The 21,486-nt window shown below is 40.6% G+C and overlaps 1 protein-coding gene across 2 annotated transcripts in view; it reads left to right on the top strand.

Annotated features, from left to right (window-relative positions):
• The first annotated feature begins 3,980 nt into the window (after positions 1 to 3,980).
• The window catches only part of PRKD3 (protein kinase D3), a 43,910-nt gene continuing 26,404 nt past the window's right edge, over positions 3,981 to 21,486 (top strand). The window contains exons 1-5 of one of the 2 annotated variants that reach the window (XM_084203212.1): positions 3,981 to 4,111; positions 7,318 to 8,345; positions 17,855 to 17,993; positions 19,615 to 19,746; positions 20,432 to 20,589. In XM_084203212.1, the coding sequence (XP_084059338.1) occupies positions 8,055 to 8,345; positions 17,855 to 17,993; positions 19,615 to 19,746; positions 20,432 to 20,589 (720 nt within the window). In that variant the 5' untranslated portion in view covers positions 3,981 to 4,111; positions 7,318 to 8,054. Of the gene's footprint in view, positions 4,112 to 4,547; positions 4,614 to 7,317; positions 8,346 to 17,854; positions 17,994 to 19,614; positions 19,747 to 20,431; positions 20,590 to 21,486 lie in introns of those variants that run through there. The other variant, XM_084203211.1, reaches the window with a different exon arrangement.

Below are 21,486 nucleotides of genomic sequence, written 5' to 3'. Positions count from 1 at the left end.
GCTGGACAGAATTTCTGGGTGATGTGCCAGGGTTCTCATATAATTTGGCAGAAAAGAAAATAAATACTATAGCTACAGGAGAAATCTGACAAGAATATGAGTCAGGATTAGCTAACACTGCTTTTCCCTAAGGGATTGTGGTTGCTCTGAGGGTTACAATTATTTGATAGATTACAAATTTGGCTAGTGTAAACTCAGCTTAAGGCAGTGTTAATATCACCTACATGGGAAACACACATAAAAATGTAAGTGCTGGACCAGATGTGTAGAGAGATCAAACAGGATTTTTTAAGGGCATTACTTTCAAAATTTGGAGTGGAGATGTCCCCTCTCATAACCACCCCATAAAGTTCAATGTCTACAAAGAAGACTGAGGGAACAACAACAGCAAAAAAGAGTCCATGGAACAGAAATCAGAATGCCTCACAGCTTAAAACAGAATTACATAACTATTTAAATATGAAAACTTAAAAAAAAAAAAAAAAAAAACAGAAGTGATGGAAATTTTGTTTTTCCAGGGATTTATAAAGGAAAAGTGTCTTGTTTAGTCCTGCTCTGTACCACCTAATAGAAAGTGTGTCAACAAATTTCTCAGTGGCCAGCTGTCCTATTATATGCATTTTAAATAGCTGGATTATTACTCTGAGAAATCAAACAGATGTAATCAGATACCATCTAGAGGGGGGAAAAAAGGGTAGTTTAATTGAAGAAAGCATAGGCAATCTGTGACAGTATGATCTGTACATCGTCCCTTCCTGTGCCCAGGAAGTGACAGTTGGTGTGACAGTGCCATCTACTGAAGTCCCGATGGACAGTCGATGCAGGCACCTCTGCCAAAGCCTTTTCCTTCTGCTGACCCTCCAGCGCGTCAGCATTTCAGCCAGACCGCCCCTGGGAAGGAAGCTGCTCCCGCGGGCTCCAGCTCTGGAGAAATGCACTGCCCGGCGCTGCTGCGGTTTAATGCGCTTTAATGCACGGCAGGTCTCTCCCGAGGGGGAACTCCTGCACCTTCCACCGTCACAACTACAGTTTTAATGCTTGCCTCTCCCCACCGGCAGGTGAGAGCAGAGGAAGTGTGGTTTGCTGCGCTTTGAATCCAAATAATAAAAGGTCTCTGTGGGGCTTGGAGCAGCCTTTATCAGGCTGTGGAAGCAACCTGCTTGGTGGTTCAGGTTACAGAGACCCTGTTTCCATGGGCTGATGCCTTCTCAGACAAAGCTTTAATAAGTGGAAAGTGTGAAATATGTTAGGTTTACCCTAAACACTTATTTAGGAAAATAACTTTATTTTGGAGCCAATACAGGAGAATTATATATATATGATATGAATGAACCCATGGATTAAAGGATCCATGAGATCATTCTTTAAACTAGGGGAGGGTTAAGAGAATTCCAAAACTCAATTACCTAGAATTTTAAATATGAATATGCATTTTGTTTAATTAAAAAAAATGTGTCAAAAATGTATGTTTATACCAAGGTAAATTTTCATTCTATATTTTTTAAGTCTAAACTAAACTTTTCACTGGTTTGTTGGGAGGTAGATTTTGGGACAAAGTTCAGCTAAGGGCTCAAACCAAGACGATGAGGTAATTCATAGACATACCCACATTTCAGGATTTTATCCAAACCAAACCTGAACTCCTAACTTTTTTTTCAGTTCCCTTATGGGAGAGGTTGAGTTGAGAGAGTGAGAGAGAAAAGAAACAATGAATAGAAAAAAGAAAAAAGAAAAAAAAGGAAAAGCATTTCTCTATTTTGTCTATAGAGATATTATTTCCTCTTTTTGCAGACATTTGTTGCATATATTGCAAAGCCTAAATGAGGGCCTTTGCTATACAACATCAGGGTCAAAAGCAGTGAAAAATTATCATGGCAGCATGTGCTTATGGAATTTCTAAGGCCAATGCACCAGTAAACTCTCCCAAGACTTTGCCTTGAATCTGAAAATATTCAAAACATTAGATTGGTAAATAGAAATGAATACATGATGTATTCACTTTCAGATATGAAATAACAAATGCTAGAGGTATTATTTTCAAACTGGAAAAACTTGATGCATTTTTAGTGTTATAAAACAGTTCCAAATGCAGTTTGTTTATATAGCCCTTGTGGTCCATACAGAAAACCAGTTTTTTGTTTATAAAAGCAAATAAATACAATGAAAGTTACCCATTTCCTAGTATCTTGTAGATGTAAGAGAGTGACTTGTAAAGCGCAGCTGGCTTCAGCAGGGAAAGCTGAGCCGTGAAAGCAAACTAACCATCTGAGGGAATGATGTGGGCTCAGGAAAAAAAAAAAGAACACTGATGAAATCCACAGGAAATCACTAATTATGGTAGTCATAAAAATAACAAACCAGAATGCTTGCCCTGTCAATTACTGCAGCCAGGGCTAATGCTGTCATGATGCTGCAATCGCACAGAGTCAGCTGTGCATGTGCACAGATGGGTGTGCTGCTCCATCCACAGACACTGAATGCAGAGTTGCTTTCAGATGTGTTTTACACATCTTTACAACAGAGATCTTTACAAACACAACAGGGTTTGGATGCTTCAGCAATATTTGTTTAATAGAAAGTAATACCAAAGAAGTACTTACAGCAGTTTGGTTTATTTTGGCTGATGCTGTCCTGTGTTCTGTAATAAATTGATTTTAACTAATCCATCTTCTGATTTATGAAAAAGCAGCTCTTACAGCTTAGGGCAGCAAATTAAATGGCACCAACCCTATTGGACGGTATAAAGCTGAGCTTCTTTACAAAGAAATATAATCATTGCCCAGTGGCTGTGGTAATACCTAATATCCATCTGGTGTTGTCCCTAAACAGCTATTTTTAGGGCTGCTACTCAAAATGTGAGAAGCTTGCTGCACTTTAAATACAGCAAAGTGTCACTCCTCACCGTGCTAAGCATCAGAAATCATGTTTATGGAGGCAAGCTCTGTGTTTACAGTGGTGGCGTGTGGGAGTCCCACTTTAGAGGAAAAAGGAAACGAAGATTGCTCAGCTATCTGCTGCAGAGCTTTGGCAAGAACATCCTCTATTCATGGAATAGCCTTCATTAAAAAGTCCCAGGGTGGTTTTTGGCATTCAAAACCAGTTAAAAGCAGAATCAACCATTAACTGCTACGTTTTTAGTTTAAAGTACTTCCAGATTTTGACAAAAAGCTGCAGGCATATTATTTATCAAATAAAATGGCGCCAGTCAGTGCAGAGAGCCGGTTACACTCTCTATCAGCTGCACTGTGTAAAGGTCTGATGCAAAATAGGGTGCAGAAAGCGGAAAGGCTCCCCTCAGCTTCAGTGGGTTTTGGGCCAGGCCTCAGGAGCACAAGGTGAAGGAAATGAGAAACGTACGTTACAAACAGAGCTATAAATGACAAGGCACTAATCTGCCTCTCCATCTGTGTCTTGCTGAGCTGAGGATTAGAAGCCTTTGAATTTGACAGCTTGCCTTTTCAAGGCATTTTTGGTCTGGTATATAACTTAAACTTTAGCAACTCCCTATGGTAGTGGGTATTATTTTAAGACTTGTACACAGAAATTGAATCCAAATTCAAGAAGGAAGATTACAGATTGTCTCTCAACAGGGAGCTGTTGGGCTGAAGGGAGGTTACAGAGGCAGTTTTGCCTCACACCAGTTTTATTTGGTACTTCAGCTCACTGTTTTTTCCGAGTATCTTGCCTGCAGAAATCTGCTGCCGATGCCAAGAGTGGCATCATTACCGCAGGGCAGAAAATGGGATTTGGGTGAATCAGAATATTAGAAGGGGGGGGCTGAAACGCAGCAGGAGACGGGCAGTGAAAAGGGCCTGGAGAACTTCTGAGTTCTGGCACGCACATCCGTGGGGGCTAGCGGGAGACGCTGAAAGCCACTTCCAGCTCCCAGGTCAGCGCGGCCACGGAAAAGCCCAGCGCGATGCTGTGACACACTAGGTCAAGTATTTCCTGTGCAGCGATGGAGGGCCTGGCCGGCCCAGGGGACATCCCCGCGCCGCTGCGCCACCCCCGTCCCGGCAAGGTGAACCGGGAGCGGCGCGGACCGAGACACGGGCTGTGGCTGCCCGGCCGGGCGGAGCGGAGCGGGGGGAAGGAGCCGCGGTACTGCCAGGTACGGCGGGCAGGGCGGGGGGCTGCCCGAACCCGCGGCCGCCGCTGGCACCGCAGCCGGGCGGGTGCGAGCTGGCGCGGACACCACAGGCTTTAGCAGGGCTGGAGAGCCGAGGCGAGGCCATGGCGGCGGCGGGGCGGCAGCTGCAGCTCGGAGCGCAGGGGCCGTCCCTCCTATCCCGTCCCGTCCCGTCCCGTCCCGCTGTAGCGGCTCGGGGCAGCGCCCGCCACGGCCAAGGAAAACTAACGGAAACTCTTTCAGGGAGCCCTGCGCGTGCGCCGCCGCGCGCACTGAGCCCCCCGCCCGCGCGGGGCACGTCGGGGCTCGTGGTTCGCAGAGACCCGGCGGCCAGCGGCAGGACGCGGTGGCGGGACTACAGCTCCCGGCAGCCCCCGCGGCGCGGTCCCGTCCCGTCCCGGGCGGCTCTGGTGTGTGTGTGTGGGGAGCCGCGGGGCTGGAGATGCGCGAGTGGCCGCTCCGGCCCGGGGCAGCGGGGCCGCAGGTGAGCGCGGCAGGACCGGGGGCGTCGCCGCCGCCGTTGTGGGCGGGAACCGCCGCGGGGCCGCGATGTGTGTGTGGGGGGGGTGTGTGTGTACGGGAGTGGGGGCCGCTGCCGCCACCGCGCCGGGGAAGGGCGGGGGCGGACTCGAAAAGTTCCTGCCGCGGCGGCGGGAGCGGCCGCCGAGCCCGGCACGGGCCGTGCCCCGGGGGAGCGCCCGCCGGCCGCCGCGGGGGGAAAGCGCCGCGGCGGCAGCTCCGCCCTGGGTGCCCCGGGGTGGGGGTGACGGGCCGAGGCCACATCATCTCCGGAGATGGTGCCGGCGGGGGCGGGTCGCGCAGCGGGGATTTAAACCTGGGAGGGACGGGCGGCTGCCAGCGCCAGCCCGGACGGGGCTGCGTGACTCGCGGCAGGCAGGACGCGTCCCGCCGGTCCCGCCCGGCATCCGTGGCGGGGAGCTGCCGTCCTCCCGGTGGGAACGGCCCCTGCTGGGTAAGAACTGCGAGTGGAGCCGCCTGGAGCGGGACTCGACGTCCGCGTCTCGCCTGCATCGGGACGGAAGGGCGGGCTAAGGGCCAGGTGTTGGAGAAGCTGCCCGGGAGACTCTTGGTTTGGGGGCAGCGGGAACGGGAGGGACAGCGCTTCTGGGCGAACGCAGGCTGCGAGCTGGGCTGCGGGGGAAGGAGGCAGAGGGGCTCCTTCATTGCCCCTGTTCCTCACTGCTTTGTGAGGTATAGGTTTTCTTTGCGTAAATAAAATGCAATATTGTAGACTGCATGTCAGTTTCAGCATACACTTATTTGATTCGATGTTCGGAAGAACTCTATCCTCGCTACAAAGTGAACAGTTTCTATGGCTTTCCTTTCATAGAAAGATCCATTCTTTCCTCCCAAGCAACAAAAATAAACTTTTTCAAAGGCTTGTATGCAAATACACATGGTACCAAAAGGCTTTGTCAATGCAAATGCATCATGCCTTTGATAAATATAATTAGCGTTCTAATTAGGCAGTTGTAGGTGAGCTTTCACAGGGTGTTTTCACTGTCTAAATTAAACTTGCCTAGCAGACTCATTAATTCTTTCACATCATAAGGTTTTTCTTTTCTCTATTATGTTGGTTAGGCATTGTTTTTTGTAATTCAAATCCACCCCTAAGGCTTCATATTTGCTGTCTCTGGTATCTGTGAGAGGTAAGGGAGAGGAAAGCAGTATGTAGAAAACAAGAACAAGTCATCTTCAAGCAAATTGAAGGCGCTGTGACGTTCCTTTCTTGAGAAAGGTCTTTAAATGTTACTGTTGCTGTCCTTACTCTTCCTATTTATTGCTTTCATCTGTATCGTGTTTAGCGTGTTCTTTAAGGCCGAGGTTTCTTTTCAGATGTTGTTGCTACAGGTCCAACAAGTCTTCTGTATTTGAAGGCAAGAGTTTCTAGATAACTGTGCTGAAAATCCAGATGTATCAATTTGTTCTCTCTTACAGAGCCCCTGTTAGGAATTTTTGTCACAGTACTGAGAGCTTATTTTCCTTCCAGTACTCCAAATAGTGTATCTCTCTTTCCTTATCTACCTTTCAGAATGCAATGACAGTGGGGTTTGACCTATTTGACTGGTAAATACCAGGAGTGCATAGTGTATTAGTTGGACTGTTTTAGCAATTCTCAGCCTTATTTCTGGGAAGGACAGCTTCTACTGTGTGCAATAAGATGTGACATTTCTCTTCTGAAATTTCATTGCAAGAGTAATACACTTTCTGAGTTTGGTGGTTTTTTTTGTTTGGGTTTTTTTTTTTTTTTTTACATAAAGGGAAGGAAAAGATATGTGAGCTTACTGATTTTGGTATCCTGTATGGATCAATGCTCATTAAAAACTGTTAGCAGTATGTAGTATCTATGTATTTGGACCACTTTTGCATCCATGGAAAACTTTTCCTGTGGCAGAAGTTGTATGGGGAATCTTGAAATTATTCTTTTCAAGCATTTCAGCTTCTCATGAAATATTGAATTAGGTAGCATAGCATCTTGTAACAAGTATCTCAAGCCCATGCTCATGAAATTATTTATTTTCAAAGGTTGTAGCAGACTTGCTTTTTTAATCAGACGTGTGAGTATTATTAAATGATTTAATTTTTTTTCCAGAGGAACCAACCGATGCTCAATTGTAGGCTCTGCATATCTTCCTATAATTGGAGTTTGTGCAAGTCACTCTTCAGTTTTCTTGAGTAACAGTATTAAAATGATACCCTGAGTACATGCTACCACGTAGAGTTTGAGTTTTTATCTTGTATTTTTTTTGACATTTCTATGCATTTAATGAATTTCCTTCCTTACCCACCAGCTTCTCAATGTAGCTGTACAGAGCAGAGCTGTGTTCTACTGCTCCCTCCCCCGACCTTTTTTTGTTGTTTTCCTCTTAAGTGCTAAGGGCTTTGCTCTGCTAAGCTGTCGTTAATTAGAAGTTGTAGTAACATATTGGTCAGTGCTAGATCTGAGTTTTCTTGTGTATCATACAGTGGGAAAGCAGTAACGTTTAATTTACAAGTGCAAAATGCTTCTAATGTAACCCATTTAATCTTGTTAAACACTATTTATTATTAACTCCTTTGAGTAAAAGGAGTTGGTATCCTGCTGCGTAAAAGTAGAGTGGTTGTGACGTGGGTATGTGACTTCATGCATTTCATGTGAAATAACAACTTTATCTTTTCCCCTGCAGGCAGAATACAATGTTTCAAAACGCTGGAGATTATCTGGGTGATGCTAGAGATTACATTTAATATGATTTTGTCTTCAGACATTCTGCTCCTCCATTTCATGAGCTAAAATATTTTATAAAAATGAAATTGGATATCTTCATTGATCTTCAAGTTCACCGAGTCCTGTGAATTCAGAGAAGACTTTCTGAAGGAGGAATAGATTCATCACTTACATGGACTTCTGTTGTTGCTCAAGGATACACTTTTTTTTCATTGTGAAAGGCTATCTGCATGAAGATGAGTCTTCATTTGAGATATCATCTGTGTAACTAGGTGAACAAGGATACTTTTAATGAGTTATCAACATCTATTTCAGTCTGTTTCTCTGGCTTTTGTGTTTTCATAAAAAATGAAGGACAAATATAAAGCAGAAGAGCTGATGTGTTTCTGTGAGGCCTTTATGTAAGCCTCTCTGTCTGGATGTGGTGCTAAAGGACAGGCAATCTGCTTTTGATCAGCTGATTGTAACTGCAGAAAGAGAACCTTTAATTTAAAGTAACTTGCAGCTGTAATTATTTTACTCTTTGGCTTGCACCGAATGAAAGGGAAATTTAAGTTTTACTGGTCAGGAGCATTTTACTGAACTAAGAAAGGGAAACTTACATTATCCTTGTTTTCATTTCAAACCAAGAGCTGATAACATATTTCACTTAGAATTTGACTACTAGGGAGATCTCGGCAGAGTAAAGCAAGTCAGATGTCAGCAAACGACTCTTCTCCCCCATCCTTACAGAAGTTTTCCCCACCAACGTGTCATGCTGCTGCACCACAGACCCCAACTTTGTCTTCAAGTCCCCAGTCGGGGCTCTCCAGTCGACTCTCCAATGGCAGTTTCAGTACGCAGAGCCTCACCAACTCCCGAGGCTCTATGCATGGGATCTCCTTCCTTCTGCAGATTGGTCTCACTCGAGAGACTGTCACCATTGAAGCTCAGGACCTGTCCCTCTCTGCTGTTAAAGACCTCGTGTGCTCAATAGTTTACCAGAAGGTATGGTATAATACCACTGTGTTCTGCTGATCGCAACAGTTGATTGCTAACAGGCTGTCTAGTAATAGCAACTGAGATGTGCTAAGGGTTTGGTATGGTGACAAAGATCTATGCTAGGTATTTGCAATTATGCAGAAAGAAATTTTGGTAGCTCTCAAGGGAGAAGCTTTTAATTCAAAAGTAGTAAACTCTCCTCTTACTTTCTCACTTGTGAAATCTAGTAAAAGAACGTGTAGTTTTAAATTTCCTGCATGAACGATTTTTTACAATATGGGCATTTTTTTCCTTTCAACAATTGCCACTGATACCTTAGGTTTTTACTAGCTTATGCTTGCTACTGTTGAGGAATATTCTTGGATCTGTATAGCCAGACGCTGTGACAGGATCAGTTGTGGCTACAGACATGCATTGCAGGACCACAGACTTGATACTATCTGTTCTTTTTGTTTCTAGTTAATAACTAAAGATCCCACCAAACAGCTCATAATGTTCTAGTATTGTTTTTCTGTATACTGAATACATGTGTTACTCCTAAATGTCAATATAGTTTCTGTGAGGAGAGGGTTGACTGAGCAATAAAAGAACCTTAGCACACTTTTCCCTTGTGTCTTGGCTACCCTGTTGCAAATGCTGTCTATCTAGGAAGGAAGTAACACTGATCATACTGCTTTTGCATCCAAATTTTAACTATAGATTAGGAAGGTTAGATCCTAGGAGGCAGCCTAGAAGAATAGAAGTTAACAGTATTTCATAAAGTAAGAAATAATTGCTATTTTCCTTCAAGGTCAGGGAATTATCGCCATGTCTTTCATTGTTGTGATAACTGTGATATTTATCATTGGTTTGTTTTGTTATAGAATTCTTTTTTACCTAATAGCCTGAAAAAACATAAGTGCATTATATGTCATCTGTATATGCTTGTGCATTTTTTTCCCCATCTCATAACTTACTTCATATTTTTCATATAATATATTTCATATCTTTTGTATTTTTACAAACTCATTGTCAAACAAGCCAATTTCATAATAACTTCCAAAATATAATTCAGCATGTTAGTTCCTTTATGAAGAGATGAATTATTTGGGTCAACTTTTTTTTCCTGTACCATGCATGTTAGGTGTACCTTTATGCAGCCATTTTACGGGCTGCTTTTTCTTTCTATATCAGCTCCTTCTCTTTACATCTGCATATTTCCTGTCTTTTATCTTAAAGAAAGATGAAAACAAATACATTCACACTTATTTTTCTTTTTTCCTTTCTGTTTTTTCGGCAGGCTCAGCTAAAATTTTAACATGAGGTCTTCTTATAGCTCAAAGTTCTTACATGCTAAGCCTAATCTACTGCAAAACTGATGAGGGTTTCATGATCAGTTTTCCTTTTTGTCTGGCTCTGCTGCAGTTTCTGCTCTCCTGCAGTTGACGCTACCAGAAAGTGACTGCTCAGTGAAAACATGTTGCAGGCAGCAAACTGATCAGGAAACAACCTCATGTGTGGTGGATTCATCTTTCATAAGTAGTTTTGCAGCTAGTGCACGAGTGGCAGTATTCTCCCTGTACTCTCTATTTGACAGCAGTATGTCCTGTCTTGACTTTTCTTCTCTTAGATCTGGTGACTGTTGCATGGCTGTTCAGTGTTCTTGGATTAGTGGATACCTAATGTGAAAATTGCAAACTGCATTCTTGTCGGTAATCATGCGAATGGTTGCTGTTTTTTTCCAGTTAAAAGCTTTGAAGCTGCTGGGTGTTAAGATTCAACGGTGTTAAAGCTTCCCTTTCCTCTGGTATTCCACAGGCTGCTTAAACTGTCTTGTCTTGACTGCAGGGTACTGTGTGGTTTGTTGTTGTGATAGTTCTGTACTTAACAGTATCTACTTACTGTTGCATTTCTTTAATGAATTAGGAGAAATACCTTTATTTTTTTTTTTTTACTTGGAATAATAATTGATAGCTTTTCTTCTTATTTGAGTGTTATCTTTACTAGAGTCAAACAGATGTTTCCTTACTTAACAGTCACATTTCAGGTTTGAATTCCTCTACATAATCTGGAACAAAATAAAACTCTGAGGAGTCCTCCTTTGCTTACTTGGGAGCTTGAAGTAGCTGCCTTACTGTATTTGAGGCTACAATTACAGTATCAAGAATGTTGGTTAGGGCACTGCTTTTTTTGTGTTTCCTGCTTCAGATGCTGATGTTCAGTGTAACTTGTTCAGGTTTTGCAGGAGGATAATTAGAAGCAGCATCAGCAGAACTGAAACTAAAGAGACATGTCTGCAAAGAGAGTGAGATGAGTAATGCAAATATTTGGTGTGTCTCTTAGCTCTCATACAGATGTTCTAAACATCAGGAGATGTTTTTTCTTTTTAAGTGTTTTTCTTCAATTTTTTTTCGAGTATAAAGCTAAGTTTGGGGGTTACTGTGTTAGGGTTGTTGTGTACTGGAATGGTTAACAGAAGAAAATCCAAACTTGTGACTTTATAGGGATGCTTAAAAAAAATTCTTGCTTATGGTCTACATTCATGGTCTTCTCTGTTCATTCCTTATCTAGGTTGCTCTATATTAAAGTATCAGACATACAGTTGTCAGGGGCAGTCTGAAGAGGAACATAAACTTGACACATGTGGCTGCTGGATCAGAGGGACAGTGTTTAGAAGCAGAAAAACTTGTAGCAGGTAGACAGTGTGTGTCCTTGCACAATATTCAGATATTGCAGAGGCAAGTTCTTAATTCTGTTCTGTGTTTGAATGCTGTCTCTTCATTCCTCACATGAAGTAGAACAAAGGGATTACTGACTTAAAACTAGAAAGTTGCATGTGGTGGTGTTCCACTGCCTGCAAACTGAGTTATGTTGGACAGTATGCTGTAAGTGCTGTATTCTAGTTTACCTGATTTTATTCTGGTTAGATCTATAAATGAAAAACATTTGATTACTGCAGCTAAAAGTTTAACTTGGGCTATTACTTGTATATCAGCACCTGCAAGATTTGTTGCAACTTTTTCAGTAAATTTGTGAGTCTTTACTTTCATGTTTCTGCAACTTCTCTATCTTTTTTGGTCCACAGACCTGTCCTTCACTGTTTTCACTTTCAGTCATATTCAGCATTCTTTTTCTCTGTATATATTTCTTTTGATAGCTTTGTTATATTTTGCTCTGAAACAGACCGAATGTTCCCCTACCTTAGAATGTTTCCCTGAAGTTCTCACCCTCCTTTAACTGTTGCATTCTTTTGATTGAGTACGGATACTTTACCTATGTAATCTGTCTTTTATTCTTCCAGCCTAGTTTTTCTAGAACAGTTTTTTTCATTGAACCCACCCAAAGTCACCATTTAGTAAAATCAAAGGGGTATTATGTCTTGCTGATTAGATTCTGCTTCTGTATTTTCATTGCATTACAAGGATCATATTGCAAACCATCCATATTACAGATGGATCTCTCCAACCTTGCAGTAACAACTTGAGTGTAATAAACAAGTGACAGAACTGCAACCAGTATTCTGGGTTTTTCTCCAGGTTAAGCTTGTGATAGTTAATGGTACTTGTTTTTGAAAGGCTCTAAACTGAATGCAAATCATCTCTTCTGTTTCGATGTGCTCAAATCTGTTTTCCTCCTACTGCTCTGCCTTCTTGACTTGTCAACTCTTTTCTTCATATGAGCTAAATAATGCAGAGAATTAGCAAGAGTTGAGGCATGAGCAGCAAACATGCTTGTTGAGAAGGTGGGAGCTGGGGAGTTACTGGTGGTACAGAGGTTTTACATGGGGGGCAGATTAGCATGATGATAGGCTTGTATGCTGGAAAACCTAGCCAAGCGGTAGTCCAAGTATGTCTGTACCGAGGCATCTGTTGAGGGAAGGATGCAGCATGTTTGAAGCTAATCATCTGTGTGATAATGTGATTTGGCACATGATTCTAAAGAGTGGGAGTGAATAGCTGGGTAGAGATGCAGGATAATAGAATGGATGACTTCAGTGAACGGTGAGACTTTCCAATGGTGTTTTGGACCATTAGACTTTGGAATTAACTTTCAGTGGTTTGAAGCATTTGTTTTGAGTTATGACGGGTTATGAGATATTGGACCTTGAAACAATATCCGCCTACACTTTTCCCTAGTGAGAATTTTTGGCCACTAGTCCAGAACTTTGCAAAGTAACTCCTGGAACTTGAAGTAAAGGGATTTTTCAGTTACTGCCAAGATAGAAAGAAGCCTCAGTTCTGTTTCGCTCAGAGTACTGACTGCTGTATGTTGTGTACTCAGTGTAACTGCAATATTGCACTTGTTGTGTTATTTGTGCTAGTATCACCCAAGTATTAATAATTACATATATTCTTGGTATAAGTTGATGATATTGTTGTACCAGAGATTAATTTTGGCACAGTCTAGTGCATATGTAGACTTCCCACAAGTGATTTCCTGTCACTAGATGCTCTTTTGGAACTCTTAAATCTGGGAACAGCCATGTTTTTGCTTTTAGGATACTTAGTAATACTGGGATTAGCAGTTTATATGTTCTGAGTAACTGTGCAGATACATTAGGCTTTTATGCAGGAAAGTAATAGTTGTATAATCCCGTAAAATAAAGCAGGCTTTAAAAAATTCTGCTTTGAGTTTTGTTTTCAAGTTTACATTATGAGCTCTTAGCACTTCAAAGGAACTGGATAATGTTCTTCCTTAACAGCTTTGTGTAACTGAGCATAAGGAAAGCTATAAAAGCTGTACTTTGCTGCAGTACAAGAGAGAAGAATTTGGTAGTGTACAACTTGAATGTAGTTCAACTATTGAACATAGTTTAAGCTTTGCGTAAAAATTCTGTTAAAAGATACCACTTGAAATAAAACCCCTGTTAATCGATGAGGTTGTTCTTGGCCAGCAGTCTGCACAGAGCCTTCTGGCCAAGGTGCTAGCAAGGAATGCTGTATTCCCGAATGGACTGGGGAGCGGAAGAGAGAGCAGGGCGCTGCGTGCCTGTAAGGAGCCAAGCTGCTTGGTTGGGGCGGATTGCTCCCTGCTTCGAGGCCCGGCCAAGTGCCTTAGACAGGGCTCTGCTGGGCCACCTGCAGCTCATCAGAGCTGGCCATGGGGAGGGCAGCCAGCCGGCGCTTCCATGGCTTGGGTTCACGGGGCTGGAGTGGGGGCAGAAGAGAGGAATCTGAGCCAGAGTGTGTGGAAAGGAGTTGGGAGGTAGGCATCTTCCCAGTAGGGTCTGTTCTTTTGTAAATGGGAATATTTTTTTTTGGTGGGGTTGGGGGGGAAGTGTGCAAGGAAAGAGCAGCATTAGTTCATCAAACTTGAAACATTTTATTAGGTACGATTGAATTTGGAGGCTGCTGCATCTCTGTCCCTCTGGGCAGCTACAGACAGCAAGACTGACCACGTATTCCTGATAGACACTAGCATTTGGATACAGGTGTGCAGCACATACATGTGTATGCACAGTTCCAAACAGATCAACAGATCAACACTCACATGAGCACAAGCAGCACCAGGGGTCCCATGCTGTATCAGTCTCTGGTGGTTCAGGATGGAGTCTGGTAGTGGAGAAAAAATGTACAGACACGTACCCCCTCACACACCAGTAAAAATATAGCGACAAAAAAAGGTGGATGTCTCCAGCAGCCAGCTCCAAGCACTCTCTGCTACTTCAGTAGCTGCTGGATCTTGGTCTTTTCAGTTGCTGACACCTGGAGCAAGCTCTTGATTTCACTTACTCTGATCTCTCCAGTCACTGGCATTACAGGGTCCTCTTGCTCTGATTGCTGGCAGTCAGACCCCCCCATACACACACAGGGGCTCAGAATGAGAGAAAATCATTCAGGAAAATAGCTAGAAATGGAATTTAATGAGAATAGAGGATGGGTGGTGCTGATGATGCACGGGGCATGATCAGACAATTGTTCTGACTAACCCCTGTTTACAGGTAACCAGCCTCTTTTATCTTCTCATCCCTTGATTTTTTCCCACGTTTATTCTTCCCTGAATCACCTCTTTCCTTGTCTTTGTTGCTTTCCATAAACATTCCGCAGGTGTTGTACAATCCTAATTTCCCAGCATTTTATAATCTGTACTATACCATTGCACTGCAGCCACTATCAGGCCAAAAGGTGTTCTAGTGTTGACTTACCTCCTCAGTGTATATGTGGAAACTGGGTCTAAGGATGTCCTGTGAAGGCCAGGGTATCTTTTCCCTGGAGTTCTTTATTTGGGTTTCTACGTGCCCTTCTTTCTCTGTCTTCCCCTGGTTTGTGAAGATGGGCCTTTGGTGTCCTGATGGCTCCTGTGAAGGGTCTGGGAGGTCCTGGGCAGGGTGTTGGTGGGCTGCTTCCACCTGCATTTTTCCTCTGTGCTGCTTTGTGGATGTGCAGACAAGCACCTCATAAGCAGGACAGGTAAAGGAGCTGCTGTGATGTTCCTCAGCTACTGCCTGTCCCTCTTAAGGATTCAGGAAAACCTCCTAGCAAATGAAGCTTTCCCTACTAATGAACAGGCTGTGTCTCTTCTCATCCTTTTAGCTTTTGGAATTATTATTTCAGAAAAGGAGATTAGGCATGCACAATGCCTAGAAAAATGTGTCCTGGTGTAGTCTTGTCACATGCTGTAGAAACTGTATACAGAGTCTGTGTTTAGTGAGAGAATTCTTGTACTCCATACTAGTATAGATTATTCCCTTGTTGGTCATGAGCTTGTAATTCTGCATCATAGTCTAGAAGCCACTGATAAAGGTCAAGTTTGGAAGTGGAAGAAATACCTTTTTAGGAGGTTAAATGTTAGAGTTACAAAACCACACAATCTTTCACAGTCACTTCTTTTATGTGTATGTATATTTGTTTTGGAAGAAAAGGGCAGTAAAGCATATCATGACAATATGAAAAGTATTCATGATACACAGCTTAAAAGGTCAATTTAATTAATGGAGAACTAAATCAGTGTGTTGATATCAACAGTTCTAACAATCTATAATAGATGATTTTGCTTTTTTCATAATATTTCTACTCCATAGAAATTAATTTTGCCTTTGTCTGGAATTTATTTGAAAACCAAAATCTTAGTTATAGGTATTATAATGTTATTTACAAACTTTGGATTAATGTTGATGCTGCTTTTTAAGGGATGAAATTTCTCGTATTTTTAATGATTATACTTGCTGTCACAAAGAAGACTTCAGTGTTCATCTGTAACTTTAGTGTATTTTGCCAGCTAATGCTTTTTAGTAATGAAAATTAGTGTAGTATGTTTAAAACATTTTAATAAATCCAAGATTTGTACATGAGAATGGGTAAATGGCACATAGGCAGAATATATTTTGTCATAGCAATTAAGATAAGTGCTGCCTGGCAGGTGATTATGTGACCTCTGGTTACTGAGGTGGGGATTATGTGTAGGGATGGTCAGGCAGCTGCATAACAGGGTTATGGTCTTAAAGAGAGAAAAAAAATTAAAGAGAAAGACATATCTTTATCAAAAGAAGGAGACTCAAACCTGTTAAATGTCTTAGAGGCTTCCTTAAAATCTATGGTTCGTAGGTGGTTCTGTGAACTTAATATGAAGAGACAATAGTTCATGTGATACCCTGAGTCATGAGTTGTCCCTCCTGGCAGCTGAAACTAATATTGGTGTTACTAAAGTGTCATGTGTATCTGTAGGCAGATATATACTGTTGTAATGTTGATTTTATATCCCTTTTGTTAGAATTAAGTTCTTGAGCAGTATTGTGCAATTAACAGAAGTTAACAGTGCATCAAGGAATAAACCTCACAGCACTTATTTTAATAATGTTAATGTATCTTGTTTTCTTGTCAGTCAAGGCACAGTGGGATTTTGGGTTAGATCTTAAAGTAAGTTTATGATGTGCTTTCAGTTATGAAGAAATATCAGTTCCCTTGGAAGAATTACTGGTGGCTGTACCTTTGCATGTTCAGAATATAAAGTCAAGTCCTGTGCATACTTGCAGAGATACTGATATACATATTTGGGCAGCACAGCTAATTCTCGCTTTATGTTTTCTTTCTTATTACAAATGATCTTTGGGCAATTGGAAAAATGTAATTTTCAGAATATTCTTGGGTATTTGCTATTTTATGTAGGAAACCTGACGGTGAGTTGAGAGACTGAGGAAGCAGCTGGCTGCTTTGGCATCAGCCCAGTAAATCAGTTTCTTCTTGCTGTGGGCTGAATACCTGTGTGTCAGTATAGATTTTTCAGCTCTGTCTTTTGCTTTTGCAAGGGTTAAATTGTGCAAATTCTGCCTCTCTTTGTGACTGTCCAAGGTAGATAGCATGCTTTCTGGAGTATGGACTTCTTCAGTATTATGTGTCATGTAATTATGTAGTGTGTGCACACCAAACCAGAGAAGACCAACTTGATATTTCAGATAAAATTGCTGCTGTAAAGAGGACATTATTTTTTCTGTGAATGAGAAGGAAGTGTGAAAATAATGGTCACAGTAGATACGATACCTTCATTATGTATTTGATTTGGTAGAACAAATCTTAGTTAATTACAATTAATATATCACAAGCTTCATGCAGGTTAAATTACTAACTTGTTACCTCATTAATTAAAAGTTTCTTCTGAGCTTTTCCATTTTTTCCCACACTTTTCCTGTTTTGATCTGTGTGTGTGTTCCCACCTCAAGTTTGAATTCTGGTTTAAACCAAAAGGTCAAAGGAGCTGCTTTAATGCTGCTCATTCCTCTCCAGGATCTGTTCCTGCTCTTTTCCCCCATGAACTGTTTACTTTTAAGCTTTTCATTTTAACAAGTTTTCATTTTAAGAAGTTTTACTCATAGTTGACAGTGTTTTGAAGAGTAGGGAAAATAAAAAATGAGAAAGCTTTCAATGAGTAGGGAAAATACAGAATGAGAAAGCTTTTTTCAGTGATGTATCATGGAAAAGTGACATGTTATTTAGTGTATCTGTTTCCTGTATGGATTTTTTTTTCTGTCCTTGTGGGGATTTTAGTTTTTCTTTTCACAGAGTCACATAAAATGGGTAATGTTGGAAGGGATCACTGGAGGTCATAGAGTCCAACTTGCCTGCTGAAGCAGCGTCCTCTGGAGCATGTTACTCAGGATTTCTCATATCTGTAGATCTAAACTGTTGTAGAACACTGGTATGGAGCTTCTTAACTGGCTTGCTCCTCAAGAAAAGTATAGCAGGTGCTGCTGGAGTGTCTCGAGCTAAATACCTGCTTGACAAGAATACCTGTGAAATAAAGGTTATAGGTGGTGGTATCCAAGTTAAAGGCCTGCATTATCTTTAACATGCCAGACTGATTATGCAGGTCTGAGAGATTAAAAACCAAAGAAACAAAAACTTTAACACTTCTTCTTTTCAGGTTAAAAAAAAAATTAGAAATTTTCAGAAAACGCTTTGTTTCCTCAAAAAAAAAAAGCAGATTAATTTTGTTATAATGAAACATTTGCAACTGTTGAGTTCTGTAGCTGTGATTAAAAACATTGATATATAATATTATCAAAGAGCTTGTATTAATTTAGAGTTTGATTTCTGTTGCAGTTCCCAGAGTGTGGTTTCTTTGGCATGTATGACAAAATTCTCCTGTTCCGCCATGACCTGAACTCAGATAATATTTTGCAACGAATTACATCAGCAGAAGAGATACATGAGGGAGATCTTGTTGAGGTTGTACTTTCTGGTAGGTATTGTAACAGTGGAATAACTCTTTGTTCAGTAGATTAAAAGAAAATAGGACTTAATGGAGCATTATTTTCATGTCTGCCTTGATCTTTTTCACTTTGGGCACTATACTTTGAGATAGAGGTTTCTAAGAAAGTCCAAGTGTCACTGATACTTCAGCACTCAGTTTTGTTATTTTTCATTGTTCTGTTTTAATCTTCTTCAGGTTTATTAGTAAAAATAAATATGAATTATACAAATGAGAATTTATAAGTATAATAATACCAGTTTTTAATTTTTATGATTGTTTAAGGTGAAATGCAGGTAGGATTCAGAATTTTTTCTTCCAACTGTTGTGGGTTTTCTTTTGTTTGTATCTGTCTTTTTGTTCTGTAATTTTTGCTATTGATGGCTTATGCTGTCATAAGACTTCATAGAAATGTTGTTGCTGAATCATACCTATAGAAACAGACTCTTACAGGTTATTGTAGTTCTTAAAAATGGTTTCTTTGAACAATATAGTCCTTAGAGTGGTGGTTATTAACCAATAACGAGGACGAAATAACCCCAGCCCTGATTGTCATTGTATGTGTTTGATCAATACTTCATCAAACTCAATCAAAAGTCAGTTGTAGTTAAACTACAAATAGAAGCTGGACTAGTGTTGAGCAGTTTAAGTCTTTGAGGATAAAGTGACAAACTGAGACTATAGATTAGGAGGCGAGACCTCTTGACTGTCATGAGCTTAGATTTGTAAACTTGGTCAATAAAGTATGAATTTGATAGCTGTAAGGCTGAGTCCTTGGCCACATTTCAGGACATGTCTAAGACGTTTAGTAATTGATCATTTTATTTTGAGCTTTTCATTGCTTCTTGTGAATAGCATATTTGGAAAATTTGTTTTGTGACTCTTGGCAATCTCTGACAGTTTCCTTACAGACAGACAGACCACCCAAAACTGAGGCATTTTGAAGACATGTAAATCTCTTTCAGTAGGATTTCAGTAAAAATAAGAATCTGAATAGGGAGTGTTAGTATGTATCTGATCAAAAAACAGTAGCCATCAGGGCAAGACAATCTTGATGTAAAATACCTTTTTTTTGTTTTCTTTCCCTCAAAGAAACAGGACAAAAAATTGAAATATATTTACGCTTCTTTAAGGAAAATAATATTTCAGTGTTCTGTGGAACTTTATCCCCTGTTCTGTTTTGATATGCTGAGTTTAATTTAATAAGCTTTTACTGCAAAAGTCCTTTAGAAGATAAAAATCTATTTTTTAGAACTGTCTTTTTTTGAAAATATTGTAGGTTACAGAACAGCTTGAAAATTAAGTTGCTCTTTAAAACATTTACTGTTGCTTTTAGCAAAGTTTGTTGTACCTGCCCTCAACTTAGTGAGATTTTCAACAGAGTTATTCATACTGTTGATTAGTTGGGACCATTAGCCTTCAGAGTTCAATGGATATTTTTCCTCAATAAAAATGTTTATTGAGATGCACATTTAAATGACATACAGTAAAATGCTGATTTCTAAATATCTTGTAAGCATTCTTTAAATTAGCCATTTTAAAAATATGTTCTTTCCATAAATCCTTGTTGATCCTGTGGCAAGAGCTATAACTTAGTGCAATTTTTTTAAAGCTTTGGCTACAGTTGAAGATTTCCAGATTCGTCCTCATGCACTTTATGTGCATTCCTACAAGGCTCCTACTTTTTGTGACTACTGCGGAGAGATGCTTTGGGGTTTGGTACGACAAGGATTAAAATGTGAGGGTAAGTGAGGCTATGATATTTAGTGCATTTGTGTGTGTGTATATCTATATGAGATGAGGAAGAAGAAGTTGTATCGTGTTTGGTACGTTAGCAAGTGATAAATACAGTATTTCCTAGCTGGAAGGGTTTCTGCATTGGAAAACTGAAGTTCCGATCTTGGCATTAATGCAAACTTGGGCTAAATGCATGATCTTGGGCTAATAACTTAAGAAGTGTTGTTGTTTCCCACTTTGAAAAAAAGAGCTAGCTTACAACCTTGTGTTCTTTGCACAAGGAACACAGTTTGGAGAGACTCCCAAAGGGGAATCCCTTTCCTTATGCCTTTCATCCAGCTGGCTGTGGAGCACTCTGCAGCCTGCTGTCAGGTACTAACACTGAATTCTCACTGAATTCTTCTTGGTTCTTGTGCTCCAAACTGAGGGAGTGATGAAAGCCTCCTGGTGCTGGGAGATCAGCTGATTCCAAGTGTTAGACCTTGTTACTAGAACTGGGCTTACTGGAGAAAAAGCTGTTTTTGTGAATTGCATCAAGAACACTAAAATTGGAGAATTTGATGCAACAGTCTATTTCTGCCTTTGCCATTGTGCTGGATCATCTTTTTAAAACTCCTTTATCAAAATATTAGTACTGTTTTTTTTGCTTTGAATGTTGGGAGGTTTTTTGAATAAACAAACTTCTCTTCCAGGTTGTGGGTTAAACTACCATAAGCGATGTGCCTTCAAGATTCCAAACAATTGCAGCGGAGTGAGGAAGAGGCGCCTGTCTAATGTGTCTTTGCCAGGAGCGGGGCTTTCAGTTCCAAGACCAGCACAAGCTGAGCACACATCCTCTGCCTCTGAAGAAGTATGTAATGTGAAAGAAGAAACAATTTCTCTTTAAAATTCTTTAACCTCTGGAGAACTAGATAGTGTTTTAAGTGGCTAACGATGAGTATGTGGGTGTCAACCATTATGATTGGTTTTAGTGAATATTAAAATACGGTGATTCTTAGACTTTGACACTTACCGCTTATTATTACTGTGAGAGATGCAACAGGAAATAAATTGTAAGTTTTATATATAATTTTGTTATTGGCCTTTCACTCATGGTTATACAAAATCCTGAGAACTTTGGCTTCAGAATGATAAAACATCTTGCCTTCTTAGTAATACAGATTAGTTCTGTAATTATTGTATCAGCAGAGATTAGTTACTTGGCCAAAGCAGTACAAATTGCGAAAATGTGTTCCTGATCTGTTGTAAGCTTTTCACAGAGTTAATCTAAAAAACCCCAAACCCTATCAAGGAAGGTGTAGGGGATGAAAGGCTTACAGTAAAAACAGACATCCATAGTAGTTCCTTATTGTGATGAGAGGTTATCATTTACATAACAAATACCAATTATCAGGTATATCCCAACTATATTGGGATCATAAGACAGGAGAGGCAGGGATTAGATCCATTTGATTGTGCCTTAGGCTTTTCTAATCATCTGTTATTTTACACTATAACTATTCTTACCACAATTTAAAATGCAAATCATAGAGTCTAGTTCAAGAATGTGATTTTTTAGCTAGAGGCTATAAAAGCTTAGTCTTGAGTAATGAAAAACATTTATTTTGATGTTTATGACTACTGGTAAGAGTTAACATAGAATTGTAAGCATTTATCGCAGAATTTAACTTTATGATTTCTGTATGCATGTTTACTACTTGTTTGATACATCTTAATTTTACTCAATGCTTCTTCTGTTTTAATTGCT

The sequence above is a fragment of the Fringilla coelebs genome (assembly GCF_963513975.1).
Source record: "Fringilla coelebs genome assembly, chromosome: 3".
NCBI classification, from domain to species: Eukaryota; Metazoa; Chordata; class Aves; order Passeriformes; family Fringillidae; genus Fringilla; species Fringilla coelebs.
This window is presented reverse-complemented; position numbering and strand designations above follow the sequence as displayed.